This window comes from Amblyomma mixtum, chromosome 6, assembly GCF_055824585.1.
Source record: "Amblyomma mixtum isolate Tamu chromosome 6, ASM5582458v1, whole genome shotgun sequence".
In the NCBI taxonomy this organism is placed as follows: Eukaryota; Metazoa; Arthropoda; class Arachnida; order Ixodida; family Ixodidae; genus Amblyomma; species Amblyomma mixtum.
Window position 1 is genome coordinate 77,585,029 of NC_143017.1, and position 20,418 is coordinate 77,605,446.

A 20,418-nucleotide genomic window follows, 5' to 3' on the forward strand; every position below is an offset into this window, starting at 1 on the left:
GAGATCGCTGTAGGCTTATGCAGAGCATACATTTGAGGCAGAAGCTTTTTTTACAAATTGATTTATTCAAGACAAGTCGCGCTCGCTGTTTTTAACCGTAGTAACCGTGCTTTCCGTAGCCGCCGTAACCTCCGTAGCCTCCGTAGCCACCATAGCCGCCGTAGCCACCGTAGCCTCCGTAGCCACCATAACCGCCGTATCCGCGGCCATATCCACCGTAGCCGCCATAACCACCGTATCCGCGACCGTATCCTCCGTAACCACCGTATCCGAGTCCGCCGTATCCACCATAGCCGCCGTATCCTCCACCGTAGCCTCCATAGCCCCCGTAGCCTCCGTAACCGCCGTATCCGCGGCCGTATCCACCGTAGCCGCCAAGGTAGCCAGCCAGAGCACAGGCGATCAAAGTTGCGAGGGCGAAGAAAACGAGCTGCATGAAGGATGAAACAATAGGACGTTAGTGCTAAATGTGCTAAATACTAAATATGCGCCACTAGGCATGAGCTAAGAGCTCGAGTCCTTGTTTTGCAGTGCCAACTGAATGCAGGGAGAGCAATAAATATGGTACTGCTTGCATGAATATCGGGCAGATGAGCAAAATATGAAAACAAGCAGGAAGAAAATGTTTGAGTTTCTATCACCTGATTCACAGCTGCATATATAGCAGATGTGGCAAAAGCAGTGCAGTGGCTTAGAAAGCAGTGCGAAGTAAGGGTTGCATTTGCTATCGGCGCATTGCATGTATTGACACTGCTGGTGTATAAAAGTAAAACACAAACTCACTCTCATACAGGAAAGTTCGCCGCTAAAGAAGATTTGATAATCGAATCAGCCTTTCAAGCTCGGCCCTATCTAGCCAGCGATCTAGAAAATCTCGACTATGCTTTACCATAGATTAAAGTGAAAAAAAAAAACTTTTTATATATAGGGAACGTCCTTTGCCTAATACGCTACAACTGCTGTACTCACCGTAGCCTTCATGGTGAAAGTCTCTTTGGCAGCGAAGTACCTGAAGATGCGGAGGGCGGACGTGGCAGCGATATGTGCCTGCCTTCGTCGGCCGGAGGTATATATACCCGTTCCCGCCCCCACAGCCCGTGCTCGAGAACCCAACCGCGCCAAACCTGTCTCGCTGTGAATGGCGGCTGGAGCGTGGGCGAACAACGAAAAAAAAAAGAAGCGCATGCCTTCAGAAATTATTTGAGTCCCGCCGAAAAAAGAAAACGAATGCGGGAGGGGTCCCTACAGCTTTCTGTCTCTTGAATTGTTTGCCGGCCTGTGCTACCGCAAACTTCTTTTCGTGTTTACCTTCGCTTTGAAGGAGAGTGCGGAATTGAGAATATTCCCCCCCGGAACTGTGCCGACTTTCGTCCCGGTTTCATTCAGGCGCGACTGCGGGTTTTTGTTTGGCCACCCGAGGTGCTGACGCATGATCTCAGGCGAGTGTGGCAACTTGCTGCAACGTTTGTATTAGTTCCGTTCCGAGCGCCGACAACAGCCTCTCACTTCTGTACCCAGTGGCCTTGGAGCACGCTCACGAGGCACGCGATTTGTGGGACGAGCTGCCTGTAATGCACCTTTGATTATCCTCACTCTGGAGAGGGGCCGGCGTAACCTGCAGAGTGCTGCTCTGATGGAAATGGCGGCAAGCTTTGCAAGAATGTGTGTGGTTACTAACGTGTGATGCTTCTCTTTTCGCTTTTCTCGATTCCCCCGTCGTCACTTAAACTTACGAGCTGAGCTGTATTAACATGATTCATCAGCGTGTGAAGGCCTTCGTGCCAAATTAATGTAATAAATGAAGCCGCACTCAAGTTTCTATACAGTCGCTTCGAAGTGGCATTCATGCATTTGTTGCAAAAATCACGCAGTTAGCCCAGTACTGCCTTGTACTGCACTGCCTCGGGGCAGCTGTGTTAACTCGTAACAGCCTTCGCTCATTATGAACTGAATTGTAATTTTAGCACGCATGCTGAAACGGATACCTTAGAGAATTTCACACCATGCAGAAGACTATTAAGTGCTAATATCTTCTAGTTTCTTTTTTCATTATGACTGCTATAATTTTGTCACGGTTGTAATAAAGAGTTGTTTCGACTGTATTTCATACAACTTTTTTTTCGGCTGATCGAAGCTCATAAAAGTAAGTTTCGGATATAATTAAAATACTTTCCCGTGCGTTCTGTGTATCGTCTCGACATCAGAAACCTGCTTCAACTATTTTAGCAGCGTTGATCGTGCACACAGGTAATTTCAGCAGCCATGCGATTTGCGTATAAAATAAATTTAGCTTACTTTGCAAATAGCAGCCAATAGAGTATACATTACTATCGCGGATTTGAAGAGCGCTTCTGTATAAGCATTTGTGATTTTTATTCGAACCTCTAGGGAACCTCGCGCGTCGTGATGTAGCAATTCTTGCCGCTCTTTCTGTGTTTCGTGCTGTTAGTCTGCCACACAATGCGCTGAAGCCGTGTCTCAAGGTCACTCCTCGATTTGACGCGGTATCCGGCAAACCTTGTTTCTTTCATTTGCTCTCAGTGCGACTTAGATGGCTGGCAGCAAAGTCTCTATGGTGGGCGCCGCGCTGTGATACAAAATGGCGCGTTTTCCATTATTACACTGGCTTCCTATATACTCCACGCTTCGTGCGCTTTGCTGTCGTAAGCAGCACAAGTGAGAGTTAGTTGACCTCACTAAAAAAGAAAGATTTTTCAGTGGAAAATAATACTTTGGCATATTACGCCAATCAGAATCACTCAGCACGTTTTGGGACGATTTTTCCTGCTTTTATAACAACGATGTAAAAAACCTTGCGACTTTCTACGCATCCATTTGCGTGCTGAGTCCCTTTCCGAAGCACTACGTAAGTACATTGCGTCAATATATTCACCCGAATTTACTAAAAATATGGGACAGCCTTACACCTTCGGTAGCTATAGTAATCTGTGAAAGCAAGCCAGATCTACTGATCATCCCTGCCTCACTGCAGTCCCCTTTCATCATTTTTTTTACTATACCTTGTTTCCTGTCTCGAGCCCACCTGATCCATACACTACATCCGCTAAATATAAAGTACTGACTGATCTAAGAGTTGGTTACTGAGTACCACCGAAGCCAAAGATTAATATACACAAATATGATAATATGAAAATGGTTCGCGTTCGTCTGTAACTTGCTTGTTTGTCGAGCGCCCCAAATGCGGTTGGCAACAGCGAACCACGCAAGAGAAAGAAATTTAACTACCTTCCATATCCGGGTCGCAAAAATAAGAGCTGGAACCATGTTTTATAACACTTTATTTCATTTCCATTTCATTTCGTGATGACGCCAATTCATTGGCAGACTAACCTTGCTACGTTTGTTTGTGATGGCCAGTATGCGTATAGGCCGTGTGCCTATACATGCCGGTCTCCGCTGGTGTTAACACTGGCGTCACTTCTGAACAAAATGGCCGAGGTCGAGCCGCTGGACTCACGATGTGCATTCATAGACTTCCCACAGGTGTGTCACTGTCCAAGTGAAGAGCTAGGGTGCCTTCCTTCCGGATCAATGGCAGACACTCTGGGAAAGGGAAACTTTAGGGAGTTTCTGGTGAACCTCTACCAGGCTGATTGGAGATTCCTTCTGTATAGAAATATACAGTAAAGCCGAGAGGGCGGGAACCACGCGTCCCATTTTGTGGCATCGTGAAAAGCGAAGGTGGAGTCCGCCGGGGCCCTCTTTTGTGTTTTTAGTGCGAATACACAAAGGCGAAATGTGTGGCTATTTCACACATTTCGGCGTTGTGTATTTGTCTGTCTGTCTGATTTTTTAGTTTGGCAGGCTGCTCACAGGCAGCTCAGTTAATCGTGAGATTCTGCTCGGGAAGAGCAACCTGGATAGCAACCCAACCCGAGCAACCCAAGTCGCACCGATGACAGCTCCTTCCATAGACGGGCAGTGTCGCATCGCTTGACCGCTGCACCACTCTGCCAGTATTAGTAGGAAGGAGTGGTAGAGGATGAAGGTAGAGAGTGACCAATTCCGCATATATGGACATTAACTTATTACCTCTATCCGAACAACTGCTATCCGTGTACACTGGACGAACTGCTAGCGCACCTAATTCGCATTTGGACAGCTACTGAAATCCACCGTAATTTTTTATTCAACCAATGCCCTGTTTTAACCTTATACCTTGTTCTACATTGCGGAGTAAAGGAAGGCAGTCAGCAATATAAGAAACAGCCTCTCCAGTGAGTGCCAACAAACCGAGTAAAAAAGAATTCGGATTACACTTAAGATCCGTCTTAAGGGTATAACGCGGTAGGGTTAGCGGCTCCTTTCAATGACTTGGGGTCGAAACACAAAGATATCGTTCCGAACGGTCGCGTTTTTGATGCTCTGCGCTGTAATGGATAATTCGGCTCGAGGCCGAGGTACCATGCGGCGCTTGCCGCCAGTAATACTTATATGTTTCCCCGTGTGTTTCCTGGTGTGAATACTGTGTTTCCTCGCCTGCCTGCGGGTAATCTGCTTTTCAACTCCCTTTTTTTTTTACATGCGGACCTTTCTTGCCATCCCTGTAGCGCCCAGGACTTTTGAGATGCCTTACGTTGTGTCGTTGACCTAAGTGAAAGCAGTTCCATCGAACAATTCCAGATTTCCCACGTGCGAATGGTGACTTGCAAGACAGATTTAGCAAAAGCTATGCCATGAGCTCTAGAGAGTAACAGGTGAAAAACCGTAGCATTCAGGTTATTGATCCACAACCGAAGGCTGTCAAGTTCAACCTTCTTTGGCTCCCAGAACAGCTAGAAGATTTTTACATTCGTGACGCCCTTCTAGCTTGCGGAAAGGTTCCTTCCATCGCAGTGGATCACTGGAGAGTTTCCAAAATAGAGGGGTTGTGTGGTTTGAATACAGACATTGCCTTGACTGTGTACGAATGTCACTGTCAACGACGTGCCTCATCTCTTGACGCTTCATGGTCTACAGTGCCTGGTTTTATTTCCAAGAAAGCCACCCTTCCGTCTCCATTGCCACAAGGTTGGGCATATATGCCGTCTCCGCCATACTCCCCGGTGTAATGACTGTCGGCGTATCGGCCATACTACAGAGGAGTGCGTGGTGCCGTGTACTGATAAGCTCCGCAGTGGCACCCCTGTCGTGGACGACGCTCTGCAAGAGCATTTGATTTGATGTGACAGAGGTTTTGTATGCTGCTAGTGGCAGGTCAGGCGTTGCGCCTTTTGAATCAGTGACTACAGTACCAGTGTCCGGTGCCGTTTCTTCTCAGCGGCGTGATCCTACCGAGGCTTCATGGACGGATCAACTTTCCGTTGACCGTGAGTGGCAGGTATTTAAAGTATAGTTAAACAGAGGAGATGTGCGAAAGAATGTGTTCAGCCTGATTTGCTCATAGTTTTCCTCTGCTGGGTCGTCAGCACATCTGGACTTCGGGTTAAGCTCTGATCGAGGTTAAGCAGATTTGACCTGTTCTAGCCGCAAATGAAGTTTGATAAAGACGTCGATGTACAGTGCACAGCGCGAGTGTGTGCTGTGGTTTAACACTAGGCGTGATCGACTGCGGTGATAACATAGTGCTCTCGTGCAGTGGCCAGCGAAGCCGATCTGTCCGCACCGCCCCGGCTGCGAAATCCAGTCGCAGCAATATTTATTTTATTTTTCTGTGGGCTGTTGCTATGTTAGGTTTGGCCGAGGTCACCGTCAAGGTCACTCGTCCATTGGCTACAGATGGCGCGACGCTCTTTCGGAATTATGCGAGCTTCTTCCTATTGGCTGCAGCTTGCACGATGCTCCTCCGACCTAATCCGAGCTTACCCGAGTTACTCCGAGGCTTCACACAAATTCGACTCAGGTCGAGTCTCGAATGAGACAGGTGAAAGCTTCGCTCAATGTACACAGCGTATCTTTAAGTACGTTTCACAACCCTGCGATGCTCAGGCTGTCTGCGAGCGTACCACATGTTAGATAATAACGCCCAAGGGCTAAATTAATCGTAATACAATTGCCTCTAGTGCGCACATGCATTTTTCTTAGTAAATGGCAAGTTGCCAACACTATTATCAGCGACAAATACATTGCAATCACTAATGGCAGGTAATACATGCACCCTGATATAATATTAGTAGTGTTACTGAATAATAAATCAATTACATGGCCTGTGCCGTCGTTACATGATAGCACGCGAACATATTGCTGTAACTAGTTAGCAGCGTGTAATGTACCAGAAGCAATGTTTCGATTTTCACTGCGTTACCAATTAATGTCAAGTAGATTGAAAATGTGGTCACATATAATAGTTTCGACAGTTGAATAGTCTGCTCATATGATGCTCTCAGAGTCCTGTAGTTGGTCCAATGAGAAGCTATTTGCCATTTGCTAAGCGTAATTATTCGCTTGCGGGAGATCATTTATTGAGTCTTCGGTTACCGGAGAAGACATATTAAGCATGACTGTTGTACTACTAAACTGTGAAATTGTCATTAAAGGGTCCCTGAAACACCTTCTCAAGAGAGTAGATAAACTCGCTAAATCACTACATTCTCTCTTCATGAACACTTCGGCCAAAATTAGTCGCAGAGAAGCCACAATCGACCCGCGAAATCTGGCGAGTCCTTTACGGCGACTTTTTCATGCTCGCGGCTTCCTTCGTCAAAAGCTCTTTCGTGATTCTGTTCACAGGTGACTGTTGGTTAGATCTGAAATTCAAATTTTTATTACACATAACTCAGCTTCTACAAAACGGATAAACAAAATTCTTGCTGCATGATTCGTGAAGCGGCATCTCTATCATCCCGGGAATACAGCATCATTATTGAGAATTCCTTTCAGAGTCGCTCTAATAGACCACCTCAATGGCGTTGTTATCTGTTACTAAGCTCGAGTCAGTGCCCTAAGAAGAACAACTCCCTTCAGAGCCACTCTAATAAACCACCTAAATGGCGTTGTTATCTGTTACTAAGCTCGAGTCGGTGCTTTAAGAACTGGAGCGCAGAATGCTTGCCTAATTATCACCAAACATACAGGCCGAATTTTACATAAAATATAAAACTATGCTTTTAAGGCAAGAGACGTGCGAATCGATTGATCTGACGGACATTTCTACAAGCTATGGTATTCATTTAACATTTTGTCGCAACCCCCAGGAGGGCGGAAAAAAACTTAACGCAATAAGTACAGGACAAAGAGAAACAATGTTCACGCTAGCGAATGCCAAAGTTTCAATCTGGTCGACAACAACAGGCGCATATACAGTCTATGTAAAACCGGGCAACATGGTTTACTGAAGTTGACCAGGTTATAAATCTTATTCTACTCTGCCGCGCTACGATTTTGTGCACCCCGAAGCGCCGATTCCCTGTTATGTGGCTCCGGCGTGAGGGCATGCGCTGCTTGTCCTTGCGTGCAGATGGCGCCAGTACTCTAACCTGATGTTTTGATTCGCATGTTAGGTGAAAAGCTGAATACAGCGATTGTCAGCAAATGACTGCTGTTAGCCCTAAATGCGTATGCTATGTAACGGTTTGCGTAATTGATGAGGTCATCAGCACACTTTCGTCAGTTTAATGGTTTCAAATTTATGAAAATTTTCCTCGGTGCCAAAGTCGACAACATTGCAACTGCAGCAGCCGTGAGCATGACAAATATAGCAGGAACTGTCGCGTAAAGAATTCAATGCACAATTATACGCGGCGTTCAGAGCAATGGAAGCGGAAATTGACAGCGTTTTGATTGGAGTTGTTTACCGAGCACCGCTTAATACTCGTAACATCTTCTTAAATGACCTTGAAACTATATTCGCTAACATAACTAAGTGCTCAAAAAACGCTATTATTACTGGGGATATGAACATTGACACACTGGGTGCAGATCATAGCGACTATTCTAATCTTCTCTCTTCATTCGGTTTCTATAACTATATTACATCCCCCACCCGCATTACGAGCAACACTTCGACATGTTTGGATCACATCCTGGGTAACTTTCAACCCACCCATAGTCTCGCTGGAGTGTTCAATACTGCGCTTACAGATCATCTACCTGTGGCACTGTTGTACGGCTTAAATATTCCAGGCCGCCCCGAACCATCTGTCAAATTATTTACTCGGATTGACCACGAAAAATTTTCTTGGTTAATTTCACGTGTTTGCTTTGACGATTTTGACTCTTTAAATCCTAACGAGCACTGCCGACACCTCATAGAAGAAATAAATATGTTAATAAATGAATGCAAGGTTACTAAAAGAGTGAACTATTTCACGGTGCCAATTTGCCCTTGGGTGACTTCTTCTGTGCTTGATGTGATAAAGCAACGCGAGTATTGGCATACCAAAATGAAACAGAACAGGGGCAATGATTATTACGCAGCTCAATATAGAACTCACAGGAATAAAGCCCTTGCGTTGATGCGTCGACAGAAAAGACATTATTATCATTCAAAAATTAATGCTAATGCTAGCAATACCAAGAAACTATGGGAAATTCTGAATTCTATCATTCAGCCAGCAGGAGTAAAAAGGGTACTACCCTCAAAAGACTTGTCCCTGAGTGCATCACACATGGCAGATGAATTTAACAGGCATTTTTGCTCCATAGCTCAGAATGTGATCCCGAAAGCGCAAAGCGGGGAGCCCCTTTTTCTTCCTCCATGGCAGGAATCCAGCTTTAGATATGATGACATAACCTGTCAGGAACTTATATCAGTGGGTAGGCAACTAGAGACCGGAAAAGCGCGCGGACTAGATGGAATTCCTGTGTCGTTATTGAAAAACAATATTGAAGTTCTAGCGCCTACTTTGGTTTCTTTGTTTAATAAGTCCTTTTATAGCGCCACATATCCAGATGCACTGAAGGTAGCAAAAGTAGTCCCGGTATACAAAAATGGAAACCCTGATAATCTAAGCAATTACCGACCAATTTCTGTCTTAAGTTGTTTTAACACACTTTTTGAGAAACTGCTTGCCAAACGTATTAAGAACTTTTTGAAGAAATATGCCATTCTTAGCACTGATCAACATGGCTTTCAAGAGTCAAGATCTACTACTACTGCAATCTTATCCCTATCCGAAGTCGTAAATGACGCACTTAACAGAAATTTTGTAGCAGTAGGCGTGTTCCTAGACATAAAAAAAGCTTTCGATACCGTGGATCATGATATTCTGTCCAAAAAACTTGAAAGACTTGGTTTTAGAGGTTTGGCGTTGCAGTTCCTTAGAAGTTATTTATCCGATCGTTCCCAACGGGTCCAAATTGACGACAATGTTTCAGATTTGCTAACAGTGCCCCTGGGTATTCCACAAGGTTCGGTTCTGGGACCTATTCTTTTTTCTCTTTACGTGAATGACCTTCCTGTATATGCAGAGAAATCACATGTCATTATGTATGCAGACGACACCGCTATGGTAGTTACTGCCAAATCTATAGAGGATGGTATAACCGTGCTTAATAAAGAACTTCAATGCATTAAAACCTGGTTCCAATCTAACCGTCTATCCCTGAACACTGAAAAAACGAAATATATTACTTTCAAATCACCGCATAAGTCTGCGTGCATGTCACCCTGCAGCTTGCATATTGGAGCTGATGAGTTGCAGCAAGTTGACGCAATCACATACTTGGGAGTGATTGTGGATAAAGATTTCAACTGGCATCAGCACATTGATGCCCTGTGTAAAAAGCTGTCGTACTCTTGTTATACATTAGCGAAAGCATCTAAATATTTTCAGACTAATACGCTAAAAACATTATATTTCAGTTTGTTTCAGTCGCAGCTAACATACTGTATTGAGGCCTGGGGCCTTACGTATCCATCGTATATTGAACCCGTGGTAAGGCTGCAAAAAAGGGCTCTTAGAATGATCAATTTTGTTGCACCTAGAACTCCTTCACTGCCTTTATTTAAACAAAATAACATTATGCCACTAACTAACCTAAGAAACTATCGTTTAGCAATTTTTGTAAAAAATGTTATCTGCAACCCTAGCACCTTTCCTTTAGTTTCATACAAGGCCCCACCGTCCAGTTCTCGCTCAGCCGCTCATGGAAAGTTCTTGCTTCCAATATCTAACAATCATTATGGTCATCGATGTCTCCGTTTTTCTGGTGTCAAAATTTGGAATGCTATCCCAAGGTCAGTCATATCTTCACCTAATACATTTAGAGCACTGAAGAATTTTTTCCTTCAAACAGAAACGTCTCAGTGAAGCGACACTATATGCATCTGTGGCTTGGCATAATACTACTAATCTATTGAACGTGGCAATCTGAATGTAGAGTGACATTTATTTTTTATTTGGTTATATGAATGTCATACGATAGTGTTTCAGTCTGTATTTTGTATTGTATTTTATATTGTATTTTGCATTGCAATTGTTTCATTCTACACCGACAGTGTGTGTGTGTGTTTTTTTTTCTTTTGTTTTTTTTTCCTCCTGAATCGTCAGTAGACTTATTTGTATTAATTTTTGGGATCCATGACTAGCCTCTGGCTAAGGATCCTTGAGTGTCTTCATGTAATTACATGTGTACTTTGAAATAAAAAAAAAAAGGTGTGAAAGGTGTGAATGCTTTAAAGTAGTATGGGCACTTCATTTCAGTTTAATGATTTCTTTTCTACAGTTATGTATGCGACATTACAATGCACGGGTGAACCCGTGGTATTCATCTAGGGTGGCTAAATGATGTTTGATTGAATTTTTCCCTCATGTTGTCTTGGTTTCGGTTCCGTCAACCGATCGAAGACTGTAACGTGTGAGAGTTTATAGCTATGTCAAGCACGAAAGGAGCTGCAACTTAACGACTGATATTTAGTTTGTTGTCATTCCAGATCTTGAAGAAGGTTGGCATAAGCGCCTCATAGCCTGAGCCGCTTCGGGGCATTAAACCCCGATAAGCAAAACCAGAATACAGCTAAGACATGCTAACTAGCAGGCTGGTTAACTACTATTGAATAGTTAGCGTTTTAACTATTACTGTTCGGCTCCTTAATTATTGAGAGGCGTGTACCTCATCGTAATTAATATCCACATCAGCTTTTAGAGTTTTGAAAACGCGGTTACCATCGTCGCTGTCGTCCAACAAACTTTGGCTACATTACACAAAACTACATGCGCTTGCGAGAAGCTTGCAGGCAAAGCAACCTCTCCAGCGCACGTAACTCGTCGAAATAGCCAAAACTTATTAGGCCACAGCGCCGAGGGTAACCGCGTTTTCGAGATTCTAAAAACTGAAATGAACATTAATTACGGTGGGCTACACGCCTCTCATAATTAAGGAGCCGAACAGTAATAGTTAGAAAGCTAACTACTCAATATTAGTTGACCAGCCTGATAATGGCCATGCGTCTTAGCTGTATTCAGATCTACTGCACCGCTAGCAATTTTATTCTGGAAAATGCTCTTCTAACTCAAACGGCTTAAAAATCATTTCAGGTGTTAGGTGACACACCCTGTATATGTATATGCCAAGCCGCGCGAGGCGCACTCCACCGCCAGTCGAGGTGGGGCGCCAGGCTTTATGTCGTCGAAGAGCAGCGCACGCGGGGCGTCCTTGTCACTGCGTGCACTATACCTGAGGAGGAGTGAGCGGAACGCCAATCCTGCCTGCTCGATGAATGCACACAGGTTCGCCATTGTGCTGTCACGGGTGCGCGCAGTGCCCATTGTTTCTGCCAGCGATACAAGCGGCCAAGCGGCCAAGAAAAAAGAAAAGAATTGAAAGAAAAAAAAAAGAGAATAATGAAGAAGAACGAAGGAAGAGGGAAGACGGGGGAGAAAATAGAGAAACGCTGTCGTGGAGAGAGAAAGGGAAAGAAGGCGAGAAATTAACAGCCAAATTGAGCTGCGGCTTAGTTGAAACCTGATGGCTCTCGCCGAATGTTTTAACTAAGCCGCGGCACAGTTAAAAGGATTTAGCGGCATAACATTACGTCCATGCCTATTGTGTTTTTTTCGTTGCATACGGTGGCAGCTGCGATGTTTGTTTTGTTTATGTCTGACAGACTAACACACAAAAGATTAGGAATAAGCCATCAGACATTGCTCTGCATTCTATCCTACACGCGACAGTGCACATTGTGCACCACACTCAGGATTCTTCGTGATGAAACGCGCCTAAAAAATGCCGAAATAATTACTTGCTTACTAAAGCTTGGATATGTCGTACAGAAAATCTCACACATGATCTTAAAAAAAAAAAAGACAGCGCAAAAGGATGAAGGACGTTAAAAGAACTGACAACACAAGCGCTCCTTGTGCTCTTTCTAAGTCCGTCGTCTTTTTGCGCTGTTTTTTTTTTCTGAAGATGCTCTACCAACTAGATCAAGTGCCGATATTTCACGCAGAATTCCCGCGGTCTACTTTATTGCTTGCCCATCAATATCTGACTATGACCGTCTAAGACGTGACTGCCTCATCTAAGGCCTGAAGAAGAAAGTTTGGTTGTAGAGCTCTGCCAGCACAGTTTTCATGACACACTGCTGTGTCTCTAATATACTATTCCTAGATTAATTCTTTACCGGTTCACTGCCATCGCTTGCCCTCAGAAATGGCTAGCTCTAAATGAACGCGATTGATTAAACCGATTTACATGCCAAGTAATTGCCTATAACGGATGTTTATATATTACCGCATACTCTGTGGTGAGAGGGAAAGATTTCGCTTTTATTGAAATCCGGGATGAAGTCTAATCCTGTTCTTTGCTCTCTTTATATCTCCGGATATAAACCGTCCTAACTTCTCGCCAACGCATGTCGCTCACTTTGCGATTGAGTGTCTTGCTTCTCTTCCCTTCGTTCGCATTACTTCCAAAACAAGTTTGGCGTTCCTGTTTAAAGGTTTCTCTACTCGTCGAGAGATTTGGAGTGAGAGAATTAAGCTCGTGTGCACTTGCTAACGTCTTTATTCTTTAGAACGATTCACTGTACGAGGTGCGCTTGTCAGCCGTAGAATCCACCGTAGTATCCGCCGTAGCCCAAGCCGTATCCACCGTATCCACCATATCCACCGTATCCACCGTATCCGCCAAGTCCGTAGAGCCCATAACCTCCATAGCCAAGTCCGTAGCCGCCGTAACCTCCGTAACCTCCGTAACCGAGTCCATAGCCGAGGCCATATCCGATTCCGTAGCCGTAGCCAGCGAGTGCTCCGGCGATAGCCAAGCTGAGGATGACAAGAGACAGCTGAAAGAAAATAAAAAGCGCACTTAGTTACAAGAGTGATGCTTTGCACTGCAGGCGCGGAAGCCACATTGGTGTACCTTACAAGTATATATACAGTCGTTCGCAAGTATGTGTAAAGTCGAGCGCTCCAACTCTGCGCCGCCAGCACTCCGCAGCGCGCGCAGAGTGACATCTAATGGTAGCGTATGGTTCGAGATTGCGTATGTGTGATGCTGAAGCCATACTCAAAGATGCGCTATCTCCAACCAGGTGCTGCCACTAGATGTCGCTGTGTGCGCTGCGGAGCCCAGACGGGACGGAGTTCCAGCGCTCTAGACAGGTCTGTGGACGACTGTGCGACGTGTTCCCCTTTCACAGGAGACTGTTTCAAAAATTGTGAGGGACGTTAGACCTCTTTGTGGCTCCATAGCAACAGTTCGGCATTAGCGGCCAGGTCAACGCCACAGGCAGAAAAAAAGACTGAATTAGTGAGAGTTTTGTGCGCAAACAATGTATTTTTGTTCCCGGCGGGAGAGGGGGTCGGAGGGTGGGGGGTGGGGGGTGGGGTTCATGGTGCGAGAAAGAGCAGGGCGCACAGAAAGAAAAAGCTGCTTGGGCTCATACTGAAGACATTTTTGCAAGGCATCCATCAAGAAAAAACAAAAAAGAAAACTCTAGCTGAGAAGGAAAGCTACGCTGACGAGAACGTCGTCAACCAAGTTCAGCGAAGCGGAGGTAACCGCATGTTCGATAGCCCGCGAAGCCAACCGGAGCGAATGCGCGGGGAGCGAAGCCTCATCTCTCATTGCGCTTTCGTCAAGCGTGACGCTCCGGCGGGCGCTGTTCGCGCATGCATGCTTTTGCGCTGCCGCAGTTAGGAGACCGGTACAACGCATTGGAGTCCGGTTTGCGTAAAGGGATTGAATACAAAGCTTGCGGAGCCTCGTTTCAGCGGACTGAGAAGTGCTGAAGCTGTATCGACATCTCTCCGAAACTGATTCGCAGTCGTGCGTGCGAAGAACGTCCCCGTTCCGGTAAGGCGCGAAGGGCTAATGAGTATTTTTCATTTGCCTGTTTTATAAGCGTCGCTGTCTTACGTCTCTGTGATGCGGAAAACTATTGTTAGGTCTGACGGCTCTTATGGAAACAACACGTTCGCTTCTCAATAAATGTGTCATCATAGAATCCGTGCACTGAAGTTTACAAATAAAGTCCTCTCGGGAATCATTCGAACTAATCATCATCCAGTGGGGACAACAGATCGATCAGCCATTCAGATCCCATGTCACATCTGGCAAAAACTACAGTTGTAACGGACACGTCGTTGTAAGCGGGAACAAACTTCCAAGTGGAAATTTTTGAATGCCCCGACCATTGTGTTTTGTGTGCATGAAGTTGTACGAGTTAACTGGGCCGTAATATTTTTTGTTCGGACTTGTTGACGCATTGTTCAGTGGGGCTGCAGATATTGGAGTGCAGTCAGCTTGTTCGCAACGTGCGGTGGATGGTTTAAGAGCACAAACGACGCGAAGCCCAAAAATCACGAAGGCAGAAAAATATCCACGAAGTACCGAGTTCAACTGTTGCGAATTAACCATACATCACGAAAGCCTGATTTGCGCGCTGCGGTAGCTCAGTGGGGATGGCGCTCAGCTTCTGAGACCGAGGTTGCGGTATCAAATGAATCCCGGCCGCAGTGGCTGCATTCAGATTGACGTGAAGCGTAAATACGCCCGTGCGATGCGCGGGATCAGTGCACTTTAAAGAGCCCTACATGTTCAAATTTATTCCGGCGCCTCTCATAGCCTACATTCAGCTTCGTACGTCAACGATCTCAGCGTATCCCCCCAAAAAGCCTGTATTAAGAGACTCAGAAGCACAAACTGTCGGTAACATGCATCAAAAAAAGAATCCCTAAGCCTTGCCCGTTTCTTTTAACTTCTAGAGCGAGGTCTCTGCCTCTTTTGTGCGTATTGTACGTTGCGGTTAAAATTTATTCTCAAGGTCAAAATGTTTGATTAATGTTCAAACCATCGCTAAATCCCGCAATGAATGACCGAAGGCTACTGACCAGTCATGCCTCGTTTTTTGCCCCAATCACTCAGATTCCATTGCACAGCTCTGCGGTAAAGTGGGTATAAAGACTCGAAATTCTGCTAATTTACTCAAAAATTCAGCGTCAAGAACAGAACATTACGCAAATGTATAAATCGTCGCGGGAACTGATAACGAACCTTACAAAATCACCGGTCGATCAACCTGCGTTCGTGCCGCAGCCATGGAAGAGACGCTGCTGGGAAGCCCTGTCGTAACCCATGTATCGAGTTGAAGAATTTCTCATTAAGCACGTTCGGGGCCGCTATTTGTGGGACGCCTTACAACGTGCACCTGAACTTCGCGTCACGCCTTGTGGAAACAAGAGTAAGCGATATTTTCCAGGGCTTACCGTGGACTTCATGGCGGTGGCTTTGGCGGGGTGGGCACAGAGGCTGCTGCTCTGATATGTCTGTGCGAGTAGCTCTCGGAGTGTCCCTTCGCTGTCACGCGGCTCCTATATATACCGCTGTCATGGTTCGCGGACGATGCCATGACTGCGCGGGTGAGCATGCACCAAGGCGCACAAACAGAAGAGCGCGCGCGAGCGCGCGAACCGAGGGAAAGGAAATAAATACAAGAAATGAAACAACTAATTTTCAAAGCTCATTTCCTTAGGGTCTTTCAAGCGACCACGCCTTTCGGAGCAAATGTCGCCAAGCTTCGTGAACCCATTGCGCGCTCGTTGTGAGCGTGCTTTAGCAAAGTAAGTGTGCTTTAGCAAGTTACTTTACTCTCGCGCACTTTTCTGTAAAGGTCCGGCGCCCCGAAAACGATGTTGAGTGCGGGTCGTTGTCACAAGGGGTTCCCTGCAAGTACCAACAGGTCGCTTTTGCAGGTGACCGTTTTGGGCGCTGCCTTATTTCGCTCGCAGCTCTCCGGATCATTCGCGCCACTTGGAGGTCGCCTATGTGACGGGCGACTTTCAACCGTGAGCTTTCCATGTATTCTTTCTTTCTTTCGACAACTATGGTAGGCCTCGGTGGCTGCACTCTTTTTTTTGGGGGGGAGAGGAAGTCGCTTACCTTTGGTGCTATCTTGGCGCGATGTAAATGGTACTTCAAAGAAGGAAGTCGTGTCATGGATAGGAGGGGGGGAGCGAGACACATTCGAGTGCCGCCCAGCACGGCAGCTCCTTATTTTGACCCCCTCCTCCTTTTTTAATTAAAATAATTATGCAAGTTTCTAGCAGCAGCATGGATCCTTCTTGAGAATTTCTGCTTTTCACTGTCCTACAGCACGGTTCTTGCTCGTCCATAACATTGCCTTAACTGCCTTTCTCGTCTATTTTCCTGGCCTCTCTGCATTTATATGTCACGCCGTGTTAGTCGTCACTGCACGGGTAACTGCGGCTTGTAGTGTGTCTGTTTTTGGTATAGAACAACGCGAGGACGAAGGAAATCAAAAAGCAAAAGGACAAATAGACGAGTGCTAAAAATAAGCGCTCGTCTATGTGTCCTGTTTTTTTAATGGTTACGCCAGTCCTCACGCTGTTTCAACCAAAATGAATTGCCATCAACCAGCACAACTGTTTATTTTGATGTAGTCTTAGTTAGCGTCTATTTGGGATTTGCTTGCGTTGCTCTCGACTTCAGGTAGGTCAAGCAGGTTTATCGATTAAACGACGTGATTAAACCTTGTTATACCCGTGCCACACGCGCACAAGAAATGGCAGTAAATGCTTAAGGCCTTAAGTTTATTAATGCCATTATTTTCGGAGTTCGTGCTACACGTCCACATTTAATGCCGTTATCGAAAGTGATGATGACGATAACGCTTGCGAGGTAGTCAAAAGTTTCATCTGAATACAAACATTCCTAATGAGCACAATATATCGGGAATGTTGTTCAAATCTAATGTAAAAACAATTTTCCAGAAAATACGGCTGTTCCTGCTTTACAAGTCGAAAAAGTAGCCATAAACTCGCATGTCAGCACATAAGTCGAGAGTACCTGTCAATAAGGCTGGTTAAAATGGCGCTATTTGCATCGAAAATGCGGTATAGAGGCCTCATCTGACTGAAAGTTAAGAATTAATCATTTCCTACTGGTTAAGAAGTTGTTACTAACAAAGATGCATGCTTTTCTGCGTGTGGATGGGAACGAGAGTATACATTGCACGGGCGAATGAGTTGTGGCGAACTCAGTAGGTCACGAATGGCAGTAAGGCTAATGCCATTAAATATATGCGTGTGACACCGCACGAATGCCATTAAAACTTAAGGCAGTAAGCACTTAATGGCATTAAGTCTGTCCGTGTGGCACGGGTATTAGTCCCAACAGCTTTCATGACTAGTATACCTACGGCTTCCACTAAACAGGAAAAAAAAAAAACTGAAATCACGCACTGGAGTAATCCGATAGCAAAACGTCTACATACTATATCGACGCTCATGGCTGTTCTAACGACCAAGTACTATATCGACGTCCATGGTTATTTTGACGTCTAAGTGTATTTTTTCGTGGTTTTTGCGATCATTAATTAACTCATTACACCTCATCGGCCACATTTTTCACATGGCAACATTTTATCACACACTATCTGTCACAATCTCACTCTCGCCCATTTGTCTTCAGAGAACGACGTAATCCTGCGGACAAAATTGCAGACATTTTTTGCTGACGCGACAGAACAATATAATGCTCTCGCATTAATAAAACAGTAGTCAGCACGTAAGTTATTCCATGACTTGTATTTTGGCTCACAAATGTACAGCAGACGAGGAACTTGGCAGTTAATTATCCGTAGTAGTAGCCTCGTCCGTAGCCGAGCCGTCCATATCCCAGGCCGTAGCCACCTCCGTAGCCTCCTCCGTAGCCCCCGTAGCCACCGTACCCGAGCCCGTAGCCGCCATATCCAAGGCCGTAACCACGACCGAAGCCTAAGCCGTATCCTCCAAGTCCATATCCACCAAGGCCATATCCGAGTCCGTAGCCGAGTCCATAGCCGCCAAGGCCGTAACCGAGACCGTAGCCATAGCCAGCAAATGCAGTTCTCGCCACCACGCAGAATATGATGAGGTAGAACTGGAAAATGAAGCAAACAATTCCAGTTCATTAGACTCGCCCTTTATATGCAGAACACCAGCTGCAAATTCAATACTAAGAACTGCTAAACAAATTGTAACGAATTTTTAAACCTGATAGCGGGCTAGTAAGGTGCCAAGCGCAGAGTTCTATTTCTTTATTTTGAGGTGAGCTGCATATGCTGAACTATTCAAGTCACTCTATGCAATGCAACCCTACCATAATCAGCCTAACTACAACAAAGGCCTCTCCCATATCTCTCCAATTAACCTTGTCCTGTGCCAGCTGCGGTCACCCTATCCCTGCAAATTTCATAATTTCATCTGCCCCCCTAACTTTCTGCCGCCCGCTGCTACGCTTGCCTTCTCTTGGAATGCAGTTGATTACCGTTAACTACCATTGGCTATGTTGACTTAGCTTGACACGCCCTGCCTACACCCATTTCTGCCTTTTGATTTCGACTAGGATGTCATGAACTCGCGTTTTTTCTCTGACCTCATCTGCCCTCTTCCTGTCTTTTGACGTTACACCTACCGATTCGATACATATTCAGTTAAATAAATACTTCAGCATGAACGGCAGTGCAATTAAATTTTTCTTTTAACACACGATACCCACAATTCACAGCAAATAATTGATAACGGCATAAATGCTGTTTTCAGGCGTAAACATTTCAAGGCTTTAAATGTAAGCAAGGTTGCTGTTACGTCCTACACGTAATTATACTTTAAATCAGATATCACCCTCAGGGTTTCGCGAAGCCAAAGTACATTACCAGAGTGTTCATGGTGACCAGGGCCGGACCAAAGCCAGGTAAGTTCGACTCGCGTGCTCTCCCAAAGGTTGCCGACTGTGTCGTCTCCATAGGGCGCCTAGTGCCGTATATATATACCTGGCCGTAATCTTAACGGATGGCTAGGGCCCAGTGTCCCACATCGGGGGACATCCGCACCCAAAGACCAAAGCGGGCGCTGACGAGAGGATGAAGGATTGCCCCAGAAGAAAGCGTCGTGCTTGGTTGTCCCGGAGAGGTTTCCCAAGCTCATTGCGCGACTATACGCGGCGTCGTCGCTCGATCTACAATTACGGGGCGAGCAGCCGGGAAGCACGCTCTCTGCGCTCTCTACTCGTGTTTTCCACTGGCCGAGGAAGTCAAGCCTGCCGGACCGCTGGACCTTGTCCCTCGAGAAAGGCCTAGTACGACGGCGGGCCTTTTCCTTTCCCTCGCCCACAGGGTCAGCCTTGCGCTCGGCGCGGACATTCCGTTCTACTTGTGCGACACAATACCCGCCAGCCGGGCTTGGCCGCTGTGTGGTCAGCGCCGCGTTTCCGCCGGACGTGTCACCATGTTTTTTTGCTTGGGCTCGCTGGTTCAATCGTTCTCGATTCCGTCGTCTATGGGCGGCTCGCAGTGTGGACCGCTGTGTTTGGTTCTTGCCGCTGCTGCTGCGACAGCTACCCAGAAGTGGCGGAGCGGTGGTTGTATCGCGTGCGTGGAGTGATTACGTTGCGTCTGGGGCTGTGACATAACGTGGACACGTGCTTTGCGGGGTTACTGTGGAACGCAGTGGCTTTGTGTGGTTCTGGCCGCGCCTTATTGCAGGGAGCTCCGTTTTGTTGATTTCGGATAGCTCAGAATTGCAGCGGGACCCGTGTAATACAAGGAATCTTTTTTCCCTCGACCCTATTTGGCTCCTGGGACCGGTCTTACCGAGTTGACGGATATTGATATAGCGTTGCGGCAGCGGTAGTGTAGCCAGTAACAAGACGGCCACAAATATCTGGACCTGAGTTGAAGGGAGATTGATTCGGGTTATCCCGCCGAGATGTTGCTACAGCATTTTTATTGCGGTTTGTCGTGGCTCCTGGTTGCTGTTCGCATTCAGAACCAAGCGCAGAAGAGAAGAAAAAATGTAAAAAAGAATGAATTCGTGTCTGTCTGTAGCGTATAGTTAAGCCTCATCCATTTCAGTTGTGCATTCACACGCTGTTAAGACACGCATGGTCAGAGAAGGGCAGTTTCCCAAGATCGAACGCCGAATAAGAAAAACTTTGTCAGCCTGTTCCCCTTCCCTCTTATGAGTCGTTCACTTACGGACGTGTTCTCTTATGCCTCCACTCACCGTAATCTAA

The 20,418-nt window shown here is 45.9% G+C and overlaps 2 protein-coding genes and 1 long non-coding RNA gene across 3 annotated transcripts; all 3 read right to left on the reverse strand.

Annotated features, from left to right (window-relative positions):
- Positions 1 to 44: 44 nt before the first annotated feature.
- Positions 45 to 1,380, reverse strand: LOC149339453 (uncharacterized). Its single transcript, XM_089550478.1, has 2 exons — positions 970 to 1,380; positions 45 to 430 (listed from the first exon to the last, which is right to left on the reverse strand). The coding sequence occupies exons 1-2, from the start codon at positions 1,183 to 1,185 to the stop codon at positions 92 to 94; spliced, it is 555 nt and encodes a 184-aa protein (XP_089406604.1). The 5' UTR covers positions 1,186 to 1,380; the 3' UTR covers positions 45 to 91.
- Positions 1,381 to 12,888: 11,508 nt separating this feature from the next.
- Positions 12,889 to 15,680, reverse strand: LOC149339454 (uncharacterized). The gene is made up of 2 exons (XR_016283792.1): positions 15,612 to 15,680; positions 12,889 to 13,186 (listed from the first exon to the last, which is right to left on the reverse strand). It is a non-coding gene; the product is annotated as an uncharacterized LOC149339454 (long non-coding RNA).
- A 2,287-nt stretch (positions 15,681 to 17,967) lies between these two features.
- Positions 17,968 to 19,249, reverse strand: LOC149339455 (uncharacterized). Its single transcript, XM_089550479.1, has 2 exons — positions 19,061 to 19,249; positions 17,968 to 18,285 (listed from the first exon to the last, which is right to left on the reverse strand). Exons 1-2 carry the CDS (start codon positions 19,148 to 19,150, stop codon positions 17,998 to 18,000), a joined length of 378 nt encoding a protein of 125 aa, XP_089406605.1. The 5' UTR covers positions 19,151 to 19,249; the 3' UTR covers positions 17,968 to 17,997.
- Positions 19,250 to 20,418: the final 1,169 nt, after the last annotated feature.